This window comes from Schistocerca cancellata, chromosome 5, assembly GCF_023864275.1.
Source record: "Schistocerca cancellata isolate TAMUIC-IGC-003103 chromosome 5, iqSchCanc2.1, whole genome shotgun sequence".
NCBI classification, from domain to species: domain Eukaryota; kingdom Metazoa; phylum Arthropoda; class Insecta; order Orthoptera; family Acrididae; genus Schistocerca; species Schistocerca cancellata.
The window spans coordinates 366,410,774-366,436,931 of record NC_064630.1 but is presented as its reverse complement, the minus strand read 5'-3'; the positions used below and the strand labels follow the sequence as shown (position 1 = coordinate 366,436,931).

Below are 26,158 nucleotides of genomic sequence, written 5' to 3'. Positions count from 1 at the left end.
TGTAGTATACAGAGAAGTTGCACCATTAGAAAATTGTAGCGAAATGCAGGAAGATCTGCAGCGGATAGGCACTTGGTGCAGGGAGTGGCAACTGACCCTTAACATAGACAAATGTAATGTATTGAGAATACATAGAAAGAAGGATCCCTTATTGTATGATTATATGATAGCGGAACAAACACTGGTAGCAGTTACTTCTGTAAAATATCTGGGAGTATGCGTGCGGAACGATTTGAAGTGGAATGATCATATAAAACTAATTTTTGGTAAGTCGGGTACCAGGTTGAGATTCATTGGGAGAGTCCTTAGAAAATGTAGTCCATCAACAAAGGAGGTGGCTTACAAAACACTCGTCCGACCTATACTTGAGTATTGCTCATCAGTGTGGGATCCGTACCAGATCGGGTTGACGGAAGAGATAGAGAAGATCCAAAGAAGAGCGGCACGTTTCGTCACAGGGTTATTTGGTAACCGTGATAGCGTTACGGAGATGTTTAACAAACTCCAGTGGCAGACTCTGCAAGAGAGGCGCTCTGCATCGCGGTGTAGCTTGCTCGCCAGGTTTCGAGAGGGTGCGTTTCTGGATGAGGTATCGAATATATTGCTTCCCCCTACTTATACCTCCCGAGGAGATCACGAATGTAAAATTAGAGAGATTAGAGCGCGCACAGAGGCTTTCAGACAGTCGTTCTTCCCGCAAACCATACGCGACTGGAACAGGAAAGGGAGGTAATGACAGTGGCACGTAAAGTGCCCTCCGCCACACACCCTTGGGTGGCTTGCGGAGTATAAATGTAGAATGTAGATGTAGAATGTGTCTTCTGTATCACACTTGGAACTGCACTTTGATAGACAGAGCCTCATCCACAACTTCTCATAAATTTACCTGATTATCATGAATTTTCTCATTCAATTAATGGCATTTCCCACCCAAAATGGGCTATTTATTCTGCACAACCTGTAATTTGATTTTCTTTCTTTTTTCTTAAGATTTCCTATGTCAGAGCTTTAACACCTGCAATAACAACCAACCAATTACTGTTTAAAACATCTGGACAGGCTACTTTCAACAGTGTCAGCTTACTTTCAACAGTGTCAGTTCAATATTCAATTAAAAATAAATAAATGGGAAATCTGCTACAATACGTCCTTGCCTTCCTCTGAACTAACAACAGGTGACTCAAGTGGATCTGAAAATTAATATGGAATAAAACCACAATGAATTTACAGATTTTTCATGTACACAAAATACTGCTAATGGTGAAAATCATACAAAGTGCTTGGAAAAAATCCCATGACCAACAAGGCATATAACCTAATCTTTAGATTTGTAGTACACTAATATCCATAAGTCAACTGATCTTTGAGACCTGTAAAATAACATTGTGTCATCCAATGTTGTGCATACTAAAACAGTGTGGGATGCTACAGAAACATGTGATACAGCTAGTACTCCACTTAGTGTGACTTCCGAAGGTGGCAGCGTGGTTCAGGCTGCACATTTTGCATGTGTGTGACACACAGTATTCACATTGTAGGAACATGGGACTTGAAAGGAATAAATTGCGTGTGCCATGTCACTGACAGATTACAGGTCAGCAATAAATTTGTGAAGAATATTGCGGGTGAAAGGACGCTGCAGTATGGGCAATATCAGCCACATGCTACAGCTGAGTTAGAAGGTTTTTATCAGCTGTGGAGCTAGACACAGCACAGTGACTTTATTCACAATGCGGGGAGCCAATGTGGCTTTTGTACTGTTATGCAAAGGTGTCATACCACATATTCCCTTTCTGTATGCCAATCATAGAGACATTACGCACCCTAGTAAGTTTCTTGGGGTATCTTGTATCTGTATCACCCTGTTGTCTGTTGGTAGCGCACCTCTTTGTGTACACATATTGCGATGTCTCAAACTGTTTCGTGTGTTTTCTAGATCTCTCAACTTAAGGTTGTGAGTGAGTGTTTATAACTTGTAAGTAATCCCCAAAGCCAGTTTAACAATGACAGCTCTTTGCACAAAAGTAATTTCAAGTGGTGGGAAAAAAACCATCTTTTGTGAGATACAAAGTTTGGAAACCAGGTACATTACACTACAATGGAAGATGTTATAATAAAAGTTATTTATATGATGTATGGTACCAAGTATGTGTGTTTAGAACAAATGTCTGCTTGCCACACAGAAAGAGAACATTATCCATCTGTTACCTGGATGAAGCATGCCCTTAAAGCGAGAGGCATCCTCTGTACCCCATGTTAAAGGTTCTGACGGTAGAGGAGACGGCTGAGTGCGAGCCTGACCCCGAGCACTCGAACGGCCCCGGCTGCTTCCTCCACGAGCTCTGCCTCGTTTTCGTGTTGTATTTCGTTGATTTTTTTCTGTTTCAGCAACAAGAAAAGAGTGCTTTCTCATTTAAGGATTTACAATAGGTACAGAATTACAAAAAGGATTTCAATTATCTCATAATTTAATTGAATACACAATGACCCATCATTTCAAAAAATATATCCAGGTCTGAATGCTGTACTGAGAAGAAAATTCACTTGAGAAAAACTGCAAGGAGACAAAATGGCTGGCCAGTATTTTTCCTTAGTAGGCAGACCACAAAGTCCAGCCAATACACACACATGAGTAGAAAAACCAACCATAACCTTTCGAACTGTTAGTCTCCAAAAATTACGAAAGAATTTTTTTAACTGCTAAAAGACACATATAAAAGAAGAAATAATTATCGTAAGTTCCAGAACATAATAGCTCTGAAAGTCACGACAGATTTTTTTCTACTTTTACCTATGTTTATCAAGGAAGTGCTGACCGCATGTTCTTCCCCTTCAAGCAGGCACATGCTGATCCCATATAAAAACCAAAGAAATGAGGCGGTCAAGGGAAACCAGCTATGTCATATAATTACTTGATACTAAATCAGTGGCTGGGGAAACCCCCAATAAACTAATCTTAAACAGAACTAAGGGAGCAACAAATTGTACCATTTCATTACCAAATAAAGTTCTTAATTTAATCTTGCACTTGAGTAAAAATCGATTGATGTAGTGTATCTAGATACACATTTACAGTCAGGATTCAAGCATAAAAGTATACTAATTTTGGGCAGTCTAAATTGCACTGCAAAAACTAGTGTCAATTCCACAATCACAGGCACATGTTTTGAACTGTTACTCTCAAATGGTGAGATATCATGAAAATTCTTTTCCATACATCAATTTTGTTTCTGAACTTGGCACACAAACCGTAGTCTGTAGAACAGAGCTAGTAACAGCTACAGTCGATGCAGATTCAATTAAAATCTCAATATATTTGGTAACCAAGGGAATTTTAAGCACCTATGTTACAACAAAAAATTTTATGTACCAGTAATTTTTTGGACAAATTCCAATTCATACAATTCATATTGACAGGTAATCTGTTGCAGATGTAATTCTTATATAAGTAAGCAGCAGACAGAAAAAATCACAAAACGTTTTGGAAATCACATTACAGTCATCTTTAATTTCATCAATCATAAATTTACTCTGTATACAAATGTATGTCATTTTATAACAATTCTTGGAGTACAGTTCTTATGATCATTCACAATGTAATTACTCTCGATGTAATTCCTTATGACTGTCACAAAAACGTGATTTATGCATCAAGTCATAGGGGGGGGGGGGGGGGGGGGGGGGGGGGACACATTTTTCTTACACTAGCATGTTTAAGTTCATGCATGCAGGCATTTCACAAGAATTACCAGTTTTATTCGCACGAAATTGCGATGAAGTAAGGAATGGTCCCGACTGTTCCTCTGCACACTGTGTACTGTACAAGACATAATTGATAAAGTTCAAAACACTGGGCAATTCAAAGTAATAATGCAAAAATGACTGAAGTTATACTGTTCCATTGGCAAACCTAAAATGACAAAAAGCTACTGGAAACTATATTACCCAACAATTCCTTAAAAAATGCTTTCCTCTGTCGGGGAGGGGTAATCTTTATCAAGAGGTTAATTACAGGAGTTGTTCCAGGAGAATTCACAATATATATATTTGATTTCACAAAAATGTTCATGACAAATGACAGACTGATTCCTTCACAGGAAGATGAGCAATTTTCTCCCAGATACTTTCCAAATCTGAATTCGTACTCAGTCTCAGAAAGATGCTGTCATGTTCAGAGTACATGTCCACCTCCCGATAGCAGTTACGTTGTGGCTGTGGATGGTTTTATAATGGTCTATTCACCTCTCTAAGATGTGAGCAGATACTGATTTCATTACCATCATTTACAGTTTTCAGCACTACACTTAACTTCAAACCCCTCACATCAGCTTTTATTGGTTTGCCAATATATTGAGGTTTTAATTGATTTTGCATTGACTACAGCCATTACAATCTCTTTATTTTACAGACTACTGTTCGATTTGTATTGTAGCACCATCACCCCATCAGCCACCCTTTGTATCAATACCACCATCACCACATGGAAGTGATTTAGAACACAAAAGCAAATTGGAAATATGCTGTGGGTTCTTTTGAACAAATGGTGCTATGCAGCTTGCAAATATTGGAAATGTCACTTTATATGTAAACAAGACCTCTCACTAGGAAGCAAAGTGCTGAGCAGGGTAGATGAGCGAAGAGGGGGAGGGGGGCTATCCACCGGATTCTTTTCTGGTTAAAAATATACTTTTCTCCCCAGGGGAAGACATACTACCCTCTGGGTGAAAGAACTTTTTTTTCTGTGGTAAGTGACAATATACTTTTCATCAAAGATGTAAAACTTTTCAATCCTTTGAATTGTAAAGGTTTTATTCACTGGTGTATAACTTACTGGCACTCTGGGAAGTGAAACCAAGCAAAAACAATTCGTTTTGAAAAGATCTTTCATGCGTGGCAACATGTACACTGTGTATTTTCATATTATGACAGTGTAAACAAGGATTCCATTAAATACAGCACAGTAGCTTCCAAAACACTGAAACCAAGATTGCATTGCATGATGCACATTTTATCAGCCTATCATAGTTCATGTCAACGTGATCTCACTAGGCAATAGCAACATAACTGCTATGCAGTATGAACCCGCAAATATGAAAATTTAATGGTTTAAATTAATATACATACAGTATAGCTAAAGGAAAAGCTAAGCTTTCATGTATAATACTGGTTGTTAAAAAGTTTTTGCTGTCCCGCCCCCCTTGGAGGGTGTGGTTAAGCATGATCCTAGCAGCACAAATTAAATTGCAGAACTAAATATTGCTAACAAGCACAATTATAAATTTCACTGTTGCACTGTGAACATTTCATGGGTTACCTGGCTGAATACATGTTCCGTCAAGCACTTTGACTTTTCCACAGAAAAGCCAGTTACATGTGAAACAGCTCAAGAACTCCCCCCTCCCACTCCCCCCCCCCCCTCTCTCTCTCTCTGCCTTTCCCTCCTAAAAAATTCCCAAGTTTTTCCTGGACGAAAAAGTTTCGGGTTTTTTCAAAATTTCCTGGGGCATATACACCCTGGCTGAGTCATCAACAGGCACAAAAAAAAGAGGGGGCAAAGAAAACTTGCTAGTTTTCAGGGTAATTCTTTCTCAAGCTAGGCTACACATACACACACATATATTTATTTATTCATTTATTGCCATCCTATATACTGGTGTCTTAGCATATTCCAAAGATTTTGCCAGTAACAGTAATGAACATTACAGTTTTAATCAGTATACAAATTTTGGACATTATGCAACTGTCTTTGTTGATGTGCTTAATACCTCTAACAAGTACATACCCAATACTAGACAAACAATAAATAAATGAAGTAATCCTTATTGGGGACATACTTCCAACACTTCCATTTACTTGCTCTTACTCTGAAACACAGTATACATCACCATAAATTAATATAAAACTTCTCCAACTTTATGCTGAAGTCAGTGAGTGCACAGAGCTAATAAACAATTGTCTGATAACTGCAACATCTAACTGTGCAATGTGTTATAAGTTAATGGGTACACTACACCTACTGACTTGTTCCGCACCCACGAGAATCATCTCATTTTCGAGCCTATGGAATGAAAACTGAATCGAATATAGTCTAACCTAATCTAAGACCAACATATCTGCATCCAGCAACAGCCAGCAGAAGTTAAAAAACAATCTGACGCTAGTAACAAATAATGAATGGTAATATTTATAAAGGGCATTCGAAAAGAAATGAGCAGGAGGCATAATTACAGAAACCAGTACTTGTATGTCAGAAGTATTGACCCTCGCTATTGAGACACTTGTCCCACTGTAACACAAGGTGGTGAATGGATGTCTCATAAAATTCTTGGGGTTGCAATGTTAACCAGTTCCGCACATATAGCTGGATGTCATCGTCTGAGGTGAGTCATTTGCCCCTCAGAGCCTTTTTAAGGGGACCAAAAATGGTGTAATCACAAGGAGAGAGGTCCGGACTGTATGGAGGGTAGCCGAGAAACCACCACTTGAAATTCTGCAGGAGTGGCACGACTGTTTTGGCCGTATGAAGCTTTATATTGAGCAGGATGACCCTACAGGTGAGATTGCCTGGTCATTTTGATTTGATCGCTTTCGAAGGGTGTTCACTGTTGTCCCATGCTGCAGGAAGTGAATCAGAAGGAATGAATTTTTCATCCCCTTAAAAAGGCTCTGAGGGACAAACGATTCACCTCGGACGACAACGTCCAGATGTACGTGCAGAAATGGTTAACATTGCAGCCCCGGGAATTTTATGAGACAGCCATTCACCACCTTGTGTCACAGTGGGACAAGTGTCTCAACAGCCAGGGTCAATACTTCTAACATACAGGTACTGGTTTCAGTAACTAAGCATCCGGCTCGTTTCTTTTTGAACATCCCTTATACATTGCCACAAGAAAACATACAGGTACTGGTTTTGGTAACTATGCCTCCGGCTCATTTCTTTTTGAATGCCCATTATACATTGCCACAAGAAAAAAAAAAAAAATACTTATAACAATAATTTTATGAAGCATTACACTTGAAGGTAATGGGCAGATTGATCATAATTAGGGCAAATAAAATGGAACACTTACAAGGAAGGGCACACTTCCCCTCCCCCACTATAAATGTTAGGTAAATTCTTCTCTTTGTCAGTGTTCATCAACTTTTATTGTTAGCTAGTTCAACTACAAGCACATACATGTTGTAATACAATAAATATACTAACCTGAAGTGAGAGGTGTGGTGACAGTGCGATCAGTGCCAACAGTCTCTTTGGTATCTACGTCCTCTTTCTTGAGATCATCTGCAGTGTCAGTTGTTTTATTTGAAGTGGAAGGTGGTGCAGTTGTTCGCAATCTATGACCAGCAAACATTGCCGATGGGACTGGTAACTGTTCAGGACCAATTTTCCGAATAGCAGAAGCCACTAAGTCTAGGTTCAATACTTCCACACCAGTGCGCAGTCGTTTGCCTATGTGTGAAAATGTACAAGAATTATTATTTCTTAATGCTGTGTCTAAACACTTAAACTAAAAAAGTATGAATCTATTACAAACAATACAACTTTTAAAACAAGTACCAGTAATAGAAAATAAGATGAACTTTTTTAACCACAGTTCCCATAAGCTAACAAAAGGTCAACATTTTCACAAGTACTCTATAATAACCTGCATTTAAGTAAAGATAAGAACCATTCATCAATTCTATTTCTATGTATATCATGCATATTATGCCCAAGCACATGTGTATATCCAGATTAACAAAAGACTATACAACAGTACAACATGTCATACACAAGTAGATGAACTGTATTTACAGTCTGGTTGGATTTATAACTAAGAAACAAACATTAGGAATGCTGCTTACTTGCATTTGATAGTGCCAAATGAGCAGCACTGGTCAATGAGGAGGATGAACTGCTCGATGTTGTTGATGCACGCAGTGCCAGTGGAAAAGGACCGACACTAAAAAAACACAGAAAATCAACCATAAAAAATCAAAATTATTTGATGTTACAGAATCTGATTGAACATTCCTTTAAATATATTTATGTTAGAAGGAAAATTTAACAATATGAGAAATAAGAAATGTTGGAAGAATTCAATATGCTTACACTGACTCATTTAAGTACAAAAAATTTCATTATTTTTGTTTTGTACTATATGAAAGAAGTGGTGCACAATTTCATACAATTATCACCCTATGAGCCTAAGGAGGGACTTGGAACAGTGTATTCAACACAGACACAATGCATATTCAGTGAACTGTTACCTTTACTCCTTAATTATTTACAAACTTATAAGAAGATCATAAACACCACAATAAGGGGCATGATGGCTTTCTTGTACACTATCCTGGAAGTTTGTTGACATTCATCCATATTGACACAACCACTATAAAAGCTCTCGGTGACAGTGAAAGGCTGCAGTCTAAGTCCTGGAAACAACGTACTATCACTACATACAATCCAAAGCAAAAAGGAAAGATGTGTTTGAAGTCTTTCTTCCACTGCCAGTGATTCCACACTGCAGAGATGGGCACTTAGCCTCAAATGCATACTTCCGTAGACTATTAAGTATTCTTTACACTCTGCCCATCCCCCCCCCCCCTTTAGTCATCTCTCCTGTGCCAACCTCTTCATCTCATTCAAGTAGCACTTGCACCCTACATTCTCAGTTACTTGTTGGACATATTCCAGTCTCTGTGTTCCTCCATAGTTTTTACCCTCTATAGCTCCCTCTAATATCACGGAAGTTATTCCATGATGTTGTAACACATCTCCTACCACCCTGTCCCTTTTTCTTATCAGTGTTTTGCATATATACCTTTCTTCACTGATTTTGTGGAGGATCTCCTCACTCCTCCCCTTATCAGCCCACTAATTTTTAACATTCTTCTCTAGCACCACATCTCAAATACTTTGATTCTCTTCTGTTCCAGTTTTCCCACAGCCTGTGTTTCACTAGCTACAATGCTATGCTCCAAACAAACATTCTCAGAAATTCCTTGCTGAAATTAAGGCCTATGTTTGATACTAGTAGACTTTTCTTGCCCAGGACTGCCCTTCTCGCCAGTGCTAGTCTGCTTTTTACACCCCCTTGGTCCATCCATCATGGGTAATTTTGCTGCCTGGGCAGCAGAAAAACTTATCTAATTTGTGATCATCAATCCTGTTGCTAAATTTCTCGCTGTTCTCATTTCTACTACTACTCATTACATTAATCTTACTTCAATTTTCTCTCAATCTATACTCTGTTCATTCCATTCAGCAGATTCTGTAATTCTTTTTCACTTTCACTAAGAGTAGCAATGTCCTCTGTAAATCTTATCAAAGATATCATTCCACCTTGAATTTTGATTCCACTCTTCAAACATTTTTTATTTACATCATTGCTTCTACAATGTATAGATGAAACAGCAGGGGCGAAAGTCTATCTTACTTTTACGCCCTTTTTAATCCTCCCTGTATGTAACTGTATTTTAGTCATACTTTTTCTTTTCCTCATGATCTTCAATTTGTAACAGATTTGTCCTCACATGTGACCAGCCAAATACTGATTGAATCTGCACTGTTATGGTCCATTACTGCTTCCAGCTCCTCTCCTGCATCCAATGTCCCTTCTGATTCAGGGCTCAGATACACAATACACTTTAGCTGCCCAAAACATGATCATCTTAGTAATACCACAGTTGAAATTCATTTCTTTACTGAAGTGATCAATGCGCAACACATCAGTTTTTCAGTTTACACAATTATTACACCCCGGAGAGCTAGTACTTGAATACAACACAAAAAAAAGTCCAAACAATTTTCGAGACCTATTACAAGAAAACACAAAGCATCTTTCTATAAATGTAATACACAGTCTCTATCTGTAGTTTAGCTGCATAACTACAAAACAGGCAAAGAAGTGGGATTAATTTCTATAGCTGAACAGTCGATGCTGAGACTTTTCACACATGGTGGTCCAAATTTGACATCAAATTATGTAGTCTTCCCTACCCTTTTCTTTTAGCTAAGTAACTTGGTGATCACAATACCGTTACACATGTTTGCACTGTACAACATGAAAAGGCAATTATGACAACATACAGTTAATTTCCAATATATATCTTTCATGTTTCGGATAGAAATCAAATTATGATATTTAAAATACCCAGTACAAAGAAACACAATGCAATCTAGAAATTAATTAAATGCTGTTGTTGTTGATGATAATTATGCCGATGAGAGCATATCAAAATGAAATACTAAAGGAAAAAATAGTAAGGAAAGTTTGGAAGAATGAAAATAATTTAAGAGTAAAGGAGACCAGTCACTGAATAGCAAAAGCATTAGGTTGTTGACAGGTCCACACAAAAATATAATGAAAACTTTGCTATCTTTTGAAAGAAAACCTAATCTTTGACAACCTAGAGTGGTAAAAACCGTTGCCTACATGGACAGGAATCGGAATACAAGCAGTACATTGTCCTCAAAGTCCATACCCTACCAATGGATTCCAAAACAGCAACAAATCAGCTACACAACAGTCATCATTCAGTGTTTTCCAGAGATGCTGGTCAAGACTCAATGAAGTGGCAAATGCGTGCTTTTACTTGGATAGCAAAGCCCAGGAATGGTTTGAGAACAATGAAGAGAAGTGCAATAGCTGAGATAAATTCCAGGTTGAACAGAAGAAAACATTTGGTGGCAATCAGCAGCTTAGTGGAAGCATTATAACTGAAGAACAGGGCTCAATGACAGGTGAAAATGCAAAAACATGCGGAATGTTTTGGCCCTAAGGCACACTGTGAATCTGAATACGACACAAGTTAACAAAATCTCACACTTGCTGAAACCAGTTCCAGATAACATGTACCAAGCTCTTCTCATAAAGGACGTAACAACTGACAAAATCTTTACGTGGTGGCAATGCATCAAGGAAATTCGACAGAAAAGATATTGATGAAAGTAATATGATTTAAGTTCCGAAAGTGGTCCCTATGGCAGTTGGGGAACACGAACCACAACCTTGCCTCTCTCATATGCCAGGTAGTATGAGAACAGGTACAGTGTTTCACGGCAGCCACAACTATCAGACCGAGTAGGCAAGATACAGCAGCCATGAATGTCGACCCCAAATGTCAGGAGGTAATACAGAATCTTGATGAAGAAGTGTATCAATCTTTAACACCAGTCTCTGCCACCAACCAAACACACCTGGATGAATGGACTCAGGCAACTTGGACTTAAACTGTTAATGTCAAACAACAACCCAGAATCTGATCAATGCAGGTACAACCAGCTCCTCTTCCAAGTATAATGCCTCAAAGAAGAACAAACATTTGAGGACGGGATAAAATACTGGCACGTTTCCACTGGAGCACCCTAGACACATTGTACACCCCTCCAGAGAAAGGAAAGGAGTTTTTAACTGTTACTACACCAACAGAGATCAATCATCACAACAGTTATATTCATGCCACACAACTGCAGACTACTATAGTTGAACTGTGGGACAAAGCCCATGGCAGTACCCTAGAAAACATCACTTTCCAACACACTGTAGCCATTCCCCATTACTGTAAAGATGTAGCAGCTGCTTGCCTAGCCATTGAATTCAGGAGAACTAAGTAAAGCGACCTCCTATAAAAGTGAGGCCAGGCCACCATAGATGAAATTCCTGAAAGGATGACAGTCACCAAGGTGTCAGGAAATCTCACTGACATCATCACCAATGTCCAATCTGTCCAAGTGCTAGTTTACTCAGGGGCTTCCTTTTCCATAATTTCGAATTATTATCACCAACAGCTAATAATGATTATGCTCTCTGATATGAAAGTGATTGTGCTGAAAGTTGCAAATATGAAATGTGTCCATATGGCAGAAATATGTACTCTAAGAATGGCTATCAATGACAGAACATGTCCCTCTGAATTTGTTGTTTTAACAGAATGTAGTCATAATGTTATTCTTTGATGGAACTTCTTGCAGGCATCACAAGCAGTCACAGACTGTGGAAGATCAAAGATCCACATTGACAGAGCTATTCCAACGAGTATATATAACACCCACTGCTCTAGTGGCTGGTTGCAGTTGAAGATGTTGATATCCCACTGTCATCAGTGAGGCAAGCTGTAGTCAACAATCAAGATTATATATTAAACCAGGGCTTCCCAACCTTTTCAACTGGCGGACCCCTCCTTCAGTCGAAAATCCATGGTGGACCCCTAGTCAATCAAGAGCACAGTAACTTTAAATTTCAGAGCGAAGCCCATGGGAACTGAAAGCTTCTTAATGCATGTTCCCAATGACAGCCCCCCCCCCCCCCCTCCCCCCGAAGTATAAATAGTCTTTGGTTTAGAGATGAATGAAAGCAACTTGAAATTAACGATCCAATTTGAATTCCCACTGTATCCAGACACTTGCTAGTGGATTTACTCCCTTTGTTCAACACACTATAGCCTTATTAAAATTACTTGGTAATTGAAAATTCACACAATGGAGGTTTCTTCCTCCAAGAGCAATCAACGTCACATCCAAACTGTTCACTGTTGACAAGCTGTCACTCATGGTCTGTTCACTTCCTTTATTTGGCTACTGTTGTGTAAGGAGCATGCATATTTCGTAACAGTCGTGTGTGTGTGTGTGTGTGTGTGTGTGTGTGTGTGTGTGTGTGTCGTTTTTCCTGAAATCCGAAGAAAAATGTTCAAATGTATGTAAAGTCTTCCTCTGATTGTCCTCCCTCCTCATTATTTCAACTGGAAACTTCCCTTGTTGTGAAGGTGATGGAGAAACTGCACCCTTTTTCAATGATCCTGACTTCAGCCACCGATCCATGTTAGAAGTAATAAAATGGTAAAAATCGACTTATGAAACAGGTAGTGCACTGACAAGGCAAGTTTAACAGTCAATGATGCCTGGGGCCGCATACGTGCCAGCGAGCACTGTGATTGGTCGACAAAGCTCACTCCGCGCATGCGTAAAAGGTTTCAGCGCATCTAGTGCCATGAGCCGGCGCACAAACGACCCCCGTATTGTTGCTAAACAGTCGATCAGAGAAGCCACATTCTCCGGCACTAAACTGTGTATACGTTCTCACTTAGGAACCGCAAAGGCTGCTTGGGGATACGACTTGAAGTAAAAGTACACGTTTTTCACACGGAAAAAAAGTAGTGATGAATTTGATTTTCACATTTTTATTCAATAATTTTACTAATTATTTTACACGATTTGGTGCAAGGTGGCCGCGGACACCCTAGAAAGAGCCGGCGGACCCCTAAGGGGTCCGCGGACCACGGGTTGGGAAGCCTTGTATTAAACTGTGAAACTTTTGTTGACTGCAAAAAGCTACTCAAGCTCGTAAGATAAACCTACAAGCCAGTGATAATGATGATTAGCATTGTAAGTGGCCAAGGAGAGCTTTAGATCTCTATCTGTTATGAGCAGCCACAACTCTTCTCTAATGCTGCGAGTGTAAGAACAGCTGAAACACTCCAGGAAGGGCTGCTTAGTGCCATCGACAAAGAATTTTGCTCCACTACCACTTAGACAATGAGGGAGAGGAAGCTACTATTGAACTGCAGAAGCTAATATCAAACTGCCAACAGGATCTGGCCTGACCAAGGGACATTGGTGAGTTAGCCATTCAGTGCCAACTTTTGAATCCTTTAAATCCTGGAGAGAAGAAAAGACAGACCATGTTATCAACACTGGGGATCATCCACCAATTAGCCAGCACTCATATAGGATATCATTGGCTGAACGACAGATAAGGGAGGATGCTGCAAGGTGGTATCACTGAACATTCAGTGTCCTTGGTCTCCTTCAGTGTTCCTTGTGAAGAAGAAGGATGGCACATGGCATTTCTGCATTGACTAAACAAAATCATGCAGAAAGATGTCTACCCATTGCAGTGCACTGTTTACACCACAGACTGCCTGAAAGTAGCAAAGTACTTCTCCGCTATGGACATGCACACTGGCCACTGGCAAATCGAGATTGATGAGGCTGACCCAGAAATGACAGCGTTCATTGTTCCCAATAGCCTCTGTGAGTTCAAAGTTACGACTGATACAGGGATTAGTGATCACAAGGTCGTTGTAGCTAGGCTCAAAACCGTTTCTTCCAAATCCACCAGAAACAAACGCAAAATAATTTTATTTAAAAAAGCGGATAAAGCGTCACTAGAAGCCTTCCTAAGAGACAATCTCCATTCCTTCCGAACTGACTATGCAAATGTAGATGAGATGTGGCTCAAATTCAAAGATATAGTAGTAACAGCAATTGAGAGTTTCATACCTCATAAATTGGTAAGAGATGGAACTGATCCCCCATGGTAAGGGAAAAAGGTCCGAACGCTGTTGCAGAGGCAACGGAAAAAGCATGCAAAGTTCAGAAAAACACGAAATCCCGAAGATTGGCTAAAATTTACAGACGCGTGAAATTTGGCACGGACTTCAATGCGAGATGCCTTTAATAGGTTCCACAACGAAATTTGTAGAAAATCCGAAGAAATTCTGGTTGTATGTAAAGTACACAAGTGGCAAGACGCAGTCAATACATTCGCTGCGCAGTGCCGATGGTACTGTTACCGACGACTGTGCCGCTAAAGCGGAGTTATTGAACGCAGTTTTCCGAAATTCCTTCACCAGGGAAGACAAATGGAATATTCCAGAATTTGAAACACGAACAGCTGCTAGCATGAGTTTCTTAGAAGTAGATACCTTAGGGGTTGCGAAGCAACTCAAATCGCTTGATACGGGCAAGTCTTCAGGTCCAGATTGTATACCGATTAGGTTCCTTTCAGATTACACTGATACAATAGCTCCCTACTTAGCAATCATATACAACCGCTCGCTCATCGACAGATCTGTACCTACAGATTGGAAAATTGCGCAGGTCGCACCAGTGTTTAAGAAGGGTAGTAGGAGTAATCCATCGAACTACAGACCTATATCATTGACGTCGGTTTGCAGTAGGGTTTTGGAGCATATACTGTATTCAAACATTACGAATCGTCTCGAAGGGAACGATCTATTGATAAATAATCAGCATGGTTTCAGAAAACATCGTTCTTGTGCAACGCAGCTAGCTCTTTATTTGCACAAAGTAATGGCTGCTATCGACAGGGGATCTCAAGTTGATTCCGTGATTGTAGATTTCCGGAAAGCTTTTGACACCGTTCCTCACAAGCGACTTCTAATCAAGCTGCAGGCCTATGGAGTATCGTCTCAATTGTGTGACTGGATTCGTGATTTCCTGTCAGGAAGGTCGCAGTTCGTAGTAATAGACGGCAAATCATCGAGTAAAACTGATGTGATATCAGGTGTTCCCCAGAGAAGCATCCTGGGACCTCTGCTGTTCCTGGTCTATATAAATGACCTGGGTGACAATCTGAGCAGTTCTCTTACGTTGTTCGCAGATGATGCTGTAATTTACCGTCTAGTAAGGTCATCCGAAGACCAGTATCAGTTGCAAAGCGATTTAGAAAAGATTGCTGTATGGTGTGGCAGGTGGCAGTTGACGCTAAATAACGAAAAGTGTGAGGTGATCCACATGAGTTCCAAAAGAAATCCGTTGGAATTCGATTACTCGATAAATAGTACAATTCTCAAGGTTGTCAATTCAACTAAGTACCTGGGTGTAAAAATTACGAACAACTTCAGTTGGAAAGACCACATAGATAATACTGTGGCGAAGACGAGCCAAAGGTTGCGTTTCATTGGCAGGACACTTAGAAGATGCAACAAGTCCACTAAAGAGACAGCTCCACTACACTCGTTCGTCCTCTGTTAGAATATTGCTGCGCGGTGTGGAATCCTTACCAGGTGGGATTGACGGAGGACATCGAAAGGGTGCAAAAAAGGGCAGCTTGTTTTTTGTTATCACGTAATAGAGGAGAGAGTGTGGCAGATATGATACGTGAGTTGGGATGGAAGTCATTAATTCAAAGACATTTTTTGTCGCGGCGAGATCTATTTACGAAATTTCAGTCACCAACTTTCTCTTCCGAATGCGAAAATATTTTGTTGAGCCCAACCTACATAGGTAGGAATGATCATCAAAATAAAATAAGAGAAATCAGAGCTCGAACAGAAAGGTTTAGGTGTTCGTTATTCCCACGTGCTGTTCGGGAGTGGAACTGCAGGGAGATAGTATGATTGTGGTTCGATGAACCCTCTGCCAAGCACTTAAATGTGAATTGCAGAGTAATCATGTAGATGTAGATTTGGACTATGTAATGCTTCAGCCACCTTCAAATGTATGATGGAGAATCTGTTTTGACACTGTCATTTTAAAATACATTTGAAGAGCATCAAAGCCACCTGACAGCCAAGTTGAAGTGTATTCAGATTGCAGGCCTCTGCCTGACTGGGGGGAAAAAGCCTCTAATGCTCAAGAAATAAAAATCTTGGGACCTCTAGTGAATGGCAGTGGAGTCTGTCTCAATCCAGAGAAAATAAGAGCAGTCACACATTTTCCGATTCCTTGGCACATCTGTGATGTACAATGTTTTCTCAAAATGTGCTCATACTACTGGCGATGAAAAAGCGATTCTGTAACTAACGCACATCCCTTCCAAGAACTACTGCAGTGAAATGCCAAATTTTCCCGGTACGATATGCAAAAAAGATCTTTGTTTTTAAGGAGACACGAAGATCTTCTCCACTGCTATTACTGTACGACAAGAATACCATGACAGAACTTACACCGGCACTAACGATTTTGGGATTGGTACAGTTCTAGCATAAATTCAGGAATGTGCAGAAACGATGATGGCTGACATCTATTATTATTTTAATTTATCTCACAACAAGAAGATCATGAAATCTTTCTTTTATAAGTTGCAAAAATATATCAAGAGGAATAAACTCATCGCAATTGAGAGGAATGGTCATCTAAATTAGACAATATCTCTGAGTTCCGCATTGAATTATCAGCAAAGACCGCATGTAATATTTTCTCTTCTACTCATATTTGTATCTAATTACTTTCTTTCTTGAGAGAAGTAAATAAACTATGCATGCATTTTGCAGAATAGCGGATACAAGCAATGGCTGTTAAGAATGAAAAAAAGTTAACGCCGTTGAGCACGCCCACAAAAGCTTACACTAGTACAATTACAGTGGCCATATTCAACTTTAATGTTTCAATATAGTAAATTATAGGAAATGACATAAAAAAGATTGAACGAATATTTTCAATCATTATTACTGTATTTCAATTAGAAATAGACATTTAACATTTATCAGAACGAAGGCAGCAATCACAATGGTAATCTTAAATACAAACAGAAGAAAATGGAATAGAATGAACAAGTCATTATTGCGAATAATTATATATACTGAAACATTAAACAAAACGGGAGCACTAGCTCCTTACTGTACACTTACAAAAATAAAACATAAGACTGTAGAATACAGTTATTTCCATCATATACGTAGAATTACTTTGAGAAATGAGAATCTTTCTTAAATTACTAAGCTGTTCATAAAAAGCTGCCACAATAGCATGCAACAGAAGGACACTTCCAGAATTCGAGTCAAAAACAGCTGCCAATGTGAGTGACAAAGAAGTTTTGTGGTGTTGCGAAACAGCTTAAATCACATAATACAAGCAAGTCTTCCAGTATAGACTATATACCAGTTATACTCCTTTCAGAGCATGCTGATATAACAGCTCCATACTTGGCAATCATACACAACCCCTCATTCGATAGAATCCATACTTAAAGACAGGAAAAGGTGTGCAGGTCATACCAATACTCAAGAAAGGAAATAGAAGTAATCTGCTGAATAACAGGTCCATATCACAGACATCGATTAGTAGTAGGATTTTGGAACGTGTTCAAATATTATGAATTACCTTGCAGGCTCAGGCTGAGCACAGGCTCAGAAAATATAATTCTTGTGCAAAACAACCAGTTCTTAATTCTCATAAAGTAATGAGTGCTATCGACAGGAATCTGAAATTGATCCATGTTTCTACATTTTCAGACAGCTTTTGACACAGCTCCTCACAAACAGCTCCTAATCACTCCATATTCCTATGAACTATCATCTCAGTTTGCAATTGCATTCACAATTTTCTGCCAGAAAAGTAACAGTTTGTAGTAACTGACATAAACTCATTGGGTAAAACATCAGTGATATCTGTTATTCCCCAAGAAAGTGTCATAGGCCCTAAGTTGCTCCAATCTATAAAAATGATTTAGGAGACAATCTGAGCAGCCATCTTGGTTTGTTGACAGATGACGCTGTCATTTAGAAACTAGTGAAGTCATCAGAAGATCAAAACCAATTGGAAAATGATTTGGACAAGATATCTGTATGGTGCAAAAAGTAGCAACTCATCCTATATAATGAAAAGTGTGGGGTGTACAACGTATAGTTATTATTAAGTATTGTAACAGCCTCAGTTCTTCTTCCGAGGCAGGGGCATGGAGGTGAGGGCTAATGTGCTGTACCGCCAGTGCTGATGTGGTATCTGTACTGATGATGTGGTGTTTGCCAGATGACTAATTAGCTTTTTCCAATCAGATTGGGTGAGTTTTATCTACAGCGGACTTGGGTGGCTCCTTGCTCTGTTACTGGCCTTGGCACGTCACATCAATCTTGGAGAGACTGAAGTTTTCTGTAGTCCATCCCCCTATGAAGGACCTCTGTATCACTTCTTTTCAATAAATCACTTATACCTTCATTTTATTACCCTAAATTCTCAGCCTATCCTGTTGCTCACACTCCTAGCTTGCCCATTTTGTATACTGGTGTGCAGACGTGGGATCCAACAAGTAACTTCTTAGCCTGTTCACAGCTACTAAAAGACATGGTGCTGTGGCTCTATGCTTTCAACATCCTCTGATTTCACTATGTCACACACACCAGGGAATGCAATGCGAGGAGTAAGCAGTTCTCATTTTTGCGCACCTGGGTGTCATTCGATATGGTAACCTACTGTTATCGATTCAAATTGGCCAGCTATAACACTGCATACAGGGGTGCCCACGCCCATGCACTTGGCAGATGGGGTATCTGACCACCTGGATAGATGCGTGCCTGCCCGTTTGTTGTAGGACACGGTCATGGGTTGGCTCCTCCTCTCGCCACATTTTGATCATGCTTTGTTAGCTAGCTGTGTTCTGTAAGGACATCATCATCATCATCATCATCATCATCATCATCATCATCATCATCACTGATGGCTGAAGATGTTGACTGTGAATGTTGAACTGTTATTATTCTGTGCCTCCTCGATGATTGATGAGCCAGAAAACGGAATAAGAATACCCATGAATATGTTCAAAATGTAGCTTCATTTAGAGCTTAATAGCATCACTAGATGCAGCCTGGCTCAACCCACTTTCAATGAAGCAACCTTTGGCCAACAATAATTGTTTATCATTATTGATTTGTTGATTTAGTTAACTGAAGTGTGGCACTTTATGGTTTATTTTACTACTTTATTCTTTGTGTAAAAGTTGGGGAAATTTTCAGAATGAAAGTTAAGACTGCCATATCTGCAGCCAGCAGACAAGAATGATTATCAAGATGTAAAAGAAACAAAGTTTATTTCCTGTAAGTAAACACAAGACCCTTTCCAGCAGTGGTGACCTGCAGGCTGAAGGCCTAATTAAGAAACAATAACTGTGCTGAAGGTCGAATTAAATATTTTCTGTTTAAATACAGGGTGTTTCAAAAAGGACTCTACAACATTAAAAATCCATATAAATTTATTGAAAGTTTTTTTACCAATGGAAGCAATTCCATTGGTTATACTGCACATATCCCATTGGAAGCCAATTTCTTTCTAAACTCGCTGTAGCAAAGTTCAGGTAGAGAAGCAGGCACAGGAGGTACAAACATGATATCCTTGATGAATCTCCATTAAAAAAAATATTGAGTGGTGTCAGGTCTGGCGAATGTGGGGGCCATGCAATTGGCACATCACAGCCAATCCATTGACCTGGAAAGCGGTCAATGAGAAAATCCCGGCTGTCAGCCAGGTAGTAGGATGATGCACCATCTTGCATGAAGTAAACATTTCGTTCTTGGTCATCCTCATCCGTGGTATCAAAAATTGCTGTAACCTATCCAGTATATTATCCTGTTGATGGTTCTCTCGCAGAAAAAAAAGGAGCCGTACACTTTGTTCTTGTTCAATGCACAAAAAACGTTCAGTTTAGGGCTATCACGAACAGATTGCAATGTTTGATGTGGATTTTGACTGCCCCAAAACCTATAGTTATTTGTGTAACCTTCCCATTTAAAGTGAAAAGTCAACTCATCCGAAAAGATCATTTTGTCCAAGAATTGTTCATCCTCGTTTAATCGATTTAACATATCCTCACAGAACTTCTTGCGAGCAATTTTATAAATGTCTTTTATTGCTTTTATGATCATCAATTTGTATGGTTTCAAATGCAAAAGGTTTCTCAACACACACAAACAGTCATATGTGGGATTTGCAGTTCGTGAGATACATGATGGGTTGATTTCGAGGGCTGTTGACTGTGTATGGTCTCACTCGCTCAATACCGTCATCAGATGTGCTTGAACAGCCTGATGATTTCCCATGTCTTAATGAGCACTCTGTTTTTACAAAATATTTATGCCACTCATAAATTGTAGGCATACTAGAAAAATCTTTAGCATACTTGGTACGGAAATTACACTGAACAATTGTCGCCGACTTCAATTCTCCAAACCAAAACATACAACTAGCACACTCGGATCCAGTGAAGGCAGCCATCTTTAACACAACTGCCGCTAGTGTTCCTTATGGTGTGATTCAGCACTAGTGAACTACGCATGACAAAACTTGATGTATTTCCCTACAAACTGACACTACAATCACCACTGTAGGTACTATGAATTAATTTATATGAATTGTCAAACATGTAAAGTCCTCTTGAAACACTCTTTATATGTATGTGGTGTGTGTTTTTTCAGAAATGTCCAAAAGAACAGAAACAATTTTTGATACAGCAACTATTATGAATTAAGACACACAGAGTGATAGACATTGGCTGCACGCGGACACTGATTGAAATCACTGGGGAAAGTTGAAAATTTGTGCCGAACTGGGAGTCAGACCCAGATCTCCTGCTTTCTAGGCACATACTCTGAAAAGTGAGCCATCCAGACACAGTGGTCACTGCAACTGCATGGACCAACATAGCACATTTCTCGACAGACCCACATTCTCAACTTACTTACACACTACTAATGTAGTGGCCTTGCCTATTATCCTCATTACTTTTGGCATTTTGCTGATTCCTTTAAGAGTTTGATTGTGGTGAGCATCTGCATGTCCGAAAGAACAGATGCACAACACACTCAAACTCTTATGGGAGTGGGTGAAATGCAGCGAGTAATGTGGATAATGGGCAAAGGGCACTGGGCTAGTAGTGTGTGGATAAGCTGAGAGTTTGGATCCGACAGGAGACATGCTAGGGGAGTCGGTGCAGTTGCAATGACCACTGTGTCTGGATGGCTCATTGGTCAGAGCATCTGCCTAGTTAGCAGGAGACCCGGGGTTCGACTCCTGGTCCAACACAAATTTTCAACTTTCCCCAATGATTTCAATCAATGACCGTTTGCAGCCAATGCCTGCCATTTTTTGCGTCTTCTGGTCAAATGCCCAGACAACAAAATAACTCTTTGCAGAAGGCCAATTCTATTAACAACAATAGTTATTACATCGACTGATTAGTTCTGGTGGAAGGCTAGTATTGAAAACTACTGAAACGAACAGAAACTAGGCTGTCAGGTGTCAACGTAAGCCCAAATAATAAGTAGGTCAATTACTGTTCTGGAGTTAAACACCAACCACTGATAGTCAATGTCCACAATGGCCGAGATTATTTAGAGTTCATTGTAACCGCCAACAGGCTGGCCCCTTCTCGGTCAAGGACCTGCCTGACAGAGCAGTTTTGCAGATGGCTGGTGGGCGTAGGAGGTTGGGCGAGATGTATTAAAGACAGTTAGGACTAGAGTCACAGTAAATATGTATGTAGCCGAAGTACTTCAGTTGCCTACAGAATTATTAACAGTAATTCTGTTGTGAATAAGGCAAATATGGACCAGTTAGATCAACAGCACTAGCAAATTGCTGTGCTCATATTAGAAAAGCAACAACTAAAGGAAAGTTTAATTCAGGCAGTTGCAGGAGCAGCAGTATCTCATGGGGATGGAAAAATGTAAACCCATCTCTCTGTAGCAATTGATTCAAATCCATCACCTGTGGCAATGGCAGTTAATCCAGTAGTAGGCGTTTCCTTGAGTGATTTTATATGATCTTTTTCAGGAAAATGAAATGAAAATGTGCACACATTTCTTCAAAATATTAGAGGTATCACATGTGTTTCAACTGAATATTAAACAATGGAAAATCCAGGACAGAATAATTACAATATTATGAAAATGGTATACTGCTACTAACCATATAGTGGTGATGTTGAGTCACAGACAGACACAATAAAACAACTGCTAGCAGCCTTTTCATTTCATTATGCCTGTCTAAAACTCAATATCTCCACTACATGGAGAGCAGCAAAAACTCAACATCTCCACTATATGGTGAGCAGCAATCTATCCTTTTCAAAATACTGTCAACTGAATATTATTCAACTTAAATTGTTTGGTGATGCCAGGATTGAGTCAGTAGATTCACTTTGAAAGGCTTTCTCTTTTGCAACATTTGTGTGCGGATTAGTAGAACATTTCACAGACATACAAAGTGTTAGTTTTTATCAGGATGAGTTACCCACATTGAACAAAATCCTGCTGAAGACTTTGAATCACTTGCAGACAGATTCCATGTGGTTTCTTGCCAGACATATATGTCAACAGAATGCCAAGAATGTTAATGATATCTTACTTTGTGAGGCAGTGGCCTACTCAACTGATGTCTTTTGTGAAGAGAGATTGATACCAGAATAGAGGACGAAACCCAGTTCAAGTCCTTTACCTTACAAGAAGCATTACAGCTCGCTCTATTACGGAAGGAAGCAAACCAATTTTTAACAACTGCAAGAAATTGGACTGAAGCATGCCATGTTTTCAAAACCAGCATCTAGTGTAATCATTGCCTATGATCAAGATACTGTCCACACAAATGCCAAGTGCCGCATTTTGTGCATTTCAGAGAAGTAGGACATATCAACAGGCATGCTCTAAGCTACAATACCAGTGAAATAGGAACTTGGTGAGTATTAGAGATAGCCACAGAGGAAATAACATAGGCCAAAATTTGAGAAACTAGTCAGGTGACGGAGTATTTTCCGCCCCAGGCTCTCATTGAGATTGGTTAATCTGGTGAGGAGCCAAGGATTAGAAAAGGTGGGAAATGTGAAATCGATCAGAAAATTTGATAATAAAAAAGCGAAGATACTTTTTGATACCAGAGTGCAGGTGGGTTTATTATTCACCCCGCTTAGCAACAAGCATACCTTGCGGTGGCCTTGCTGACGTCCGTGTGGAATGCAAAGGGAAATAATACTATCTGTAGCCTTGTGGGAGATTAAATGCTGACTGATAAGGAAAATTTGCACTTAAAGTGGAAGTCATTGGAAAAATCCAGAATCTGATGAGCACCTAGGGAGTGACTTCCTGTGCTGTATTCGTGATGCTGCTGGCTTTAGTTTGTGTACTGTTGACCAAGAATTCCTATTTGGCAGTGACAGTACTGTAAATGCATCTGAGAAGATAGGAAAGGGTCCGTCCTATTATTCTTAGAAGACTGGTTCACTTCAGTGCTTAAGTCAACTGAATGCAAAACATTACGTGGTGGAATGGGAAGGAGTCTCTCGGCAAAGTTTGAATCTTAATTCCCCATGCACTCAGTTATTCTGGTACATCCGATCTCCAAAAACCAGTCATTGGTGAGTTTCAAGTATATGTGAAAAGAAGTATAGATCAACCAGTTGTACTGAAAGAAGAAATATTTTTCTTGGTTAGTACTGACAATTTTGGCTGGACAGACGTCATAATACTCAAGGGAACAATTTTAGCAAGTACACAAGAGTTACTGGAAATGAAATGTGGGACAGGTTGATGCATCTGCCTGAGAAGGATAGAAGTTTGTTGTATTCGGTACTTGAGGAGTTTAGGGCAGTTTTTGAATAACAGAGGGATCTGTTTGCTACCAGTCTGACACACCATGAGAGTCCCACCAGACGTGCTAGACCAATCAGTCAAAAACAATATAGAATTCCACATTATTAGCAACCTGTGGTTGAACAAAGCATTAAAAACAGATGGAAGCACGGATAATAAAACAGTTGTGCAGTTCCTGGTCTTCGCCTGTTGTCATCATCCCAAAATGGACACCAAGATGGAGAAAAAGCTTACTGAAATGAGCTTACATGCAAGCTTTGAATAAAGTAACAATTCTCATATCACTTCCCAAGAATAGACGATATATTGGACCATTTAGGCAATTGTCAATATTTCACAATGCTAGACATGCATTCTGGCTATCACCAAATACCCCTCAGCCCTTCAGATTTTGAGAAAACTGCATCTGTCATACCATCAGCGCACTATCCATACCTGAGGATGCTTTTTGGATTACAAAATGCACCTGTGGCATTCCAAACAGTTTGTGGATTTATTGCTGAGGAGACTGAAACCTTCAGTGTGCCTAGTGTAACCACATGACATTACTGGGTTATCCAATTCCCTAGAGGAACATGCACAATGATTAAGAGACCTACTTTCACATACACGAAATGCTTAGCTCCGCCTGAAACGGGAGAGCTGCAAATATTCAGAGCCACAGGTTAATTATTTGGGCCACATAAATTTGAGTGATGGGGTTCAACCTGATCCACGATTAACTGATGCAACAAAAGACCGGCAAACTATTTCTATTATTTTGTGCAGAACACATCACTATTGCCAAAACTCTTACCAAACTGTTAAAGAAAGGAGTACTATTTATATGGACTACTGAGTGTGAAACAGCAATGGTTATGTTAAAAGGAATCCTAACATAAACACCTATTTTGGCCTACCCTGATTTTGAGAAGCCCATCATACTCTCGTGTGATGCCAGCGATTTTGCAATTGGGTGTCTTCTCCGTCAAGTACATGAAGAATTTGAACGAACCACTGGGTATGAGTCCAGGCAATTAAATCAAGCCAACCTCAACCACAGAACAACAGAGAAGGATTCTATTAGCTCCGGTGCATGGCATGAACTACTTTAAATATTACTTATATGAGATAACATTTACTGTTGTGACTGATCATGCCAGCTTAATGTGCCTGTTGAACCTGAAGTGCTCTAGTAGCAGACTGTATAAGTAGTCCCTTAGTTGAGTGAGTAATTATTAATCAGTAAGGGACAGCCAGGAAAGTTCCATCAAAATGCTGACACTTTCATTAAATCGAAAAATTCAGTGTATACTTGCTGACAAAGTCCTGATTGCTGAACCAGAGAAAGAACAGCACGAGGATGAAGAATGCAAGAAATCTGCAGCATCCTCAGACTTCAAGGTTGTTGATAAAATCCTTAATCGTAAAACACCCCAAGGCAGTTGGCTGATTATTCTGAAATCCATTAGAGAAAGTTACACGACACATGACAGTATACAAAGCACGCTACATTCATAAGATGGCAATAACTTACAATTGGCCTCACAGTTCTGGTGGCCTACTTGTAAAACGGACATCAAAAGTTATGTAAGGTCTTGCTTCCAGTGTGCACAAAGGACACGATATGTAAAACCAAAAATTATATTTCAGACTCTTAGACATCACTACGCATTTGAAATTATTGCCCTTGATGTCATGAGACCATTCCCGATTTCACCTCAAAATATCAAATGTTTTATCATTTACTGATCACTTATCCTCATTTCTTAATTATGGTGCCTCTGGCAGACACGACTGCGTAGACAGTCGCCAAAGCTTTCATGACATCTTATTTTACTGCACTGAAGCCCTAAAGCCATTATAACAGATCACAGCAGTAACTTATCATCATCTCTTTTCACGTACGTTTACAAATTATTAAAAATCAAGAAATGGCAAACTACCCTCTTCCAGCCAAAAAGTAATGGCTGTGTAGAGCATGTCCATAAGTCTATTTGCTGTTGTATTATGTGGGTCAAAGCTGTACAGACTGAGACAGATTTTTCCAGTTCATCTTGTCTTTGTATAATGCGAAAGAGCATAAATCAATCAG

General features: G+C 39.6%; 1 protein-coding gene across 1 annotated transcript in view; it reads right to left on the bottom strand.

Annotated features, from left to right (window-relative positions):
- LOC126187801 (TP53-binding protein 1-like) overlaps nt 1-26,158 on the bottom strand; it is a 352,433-nt gene that overhangs the window by 123,226 nt on the left and 203,049 nt on the right. The window contains exons 11-13 of the mRNA XM_049929085.1: nt 7,849-7,946; nt 7,208-7,453; nt 2,209-2,379 (exon numbers count right to left, since the gene is read on the bottom strand). Of these exons, the coding sequence (XP_049785042.1) occupies nt 2,209-2,379; nt 7,208-7,453; nt 7,849-7,946 (515 nt within the window). The remainder of the gene's footprint in view (nt 1-2,208; nt 2,380-7,207; nt 7,454-7,848; nt 7,947-26,158) is intronic.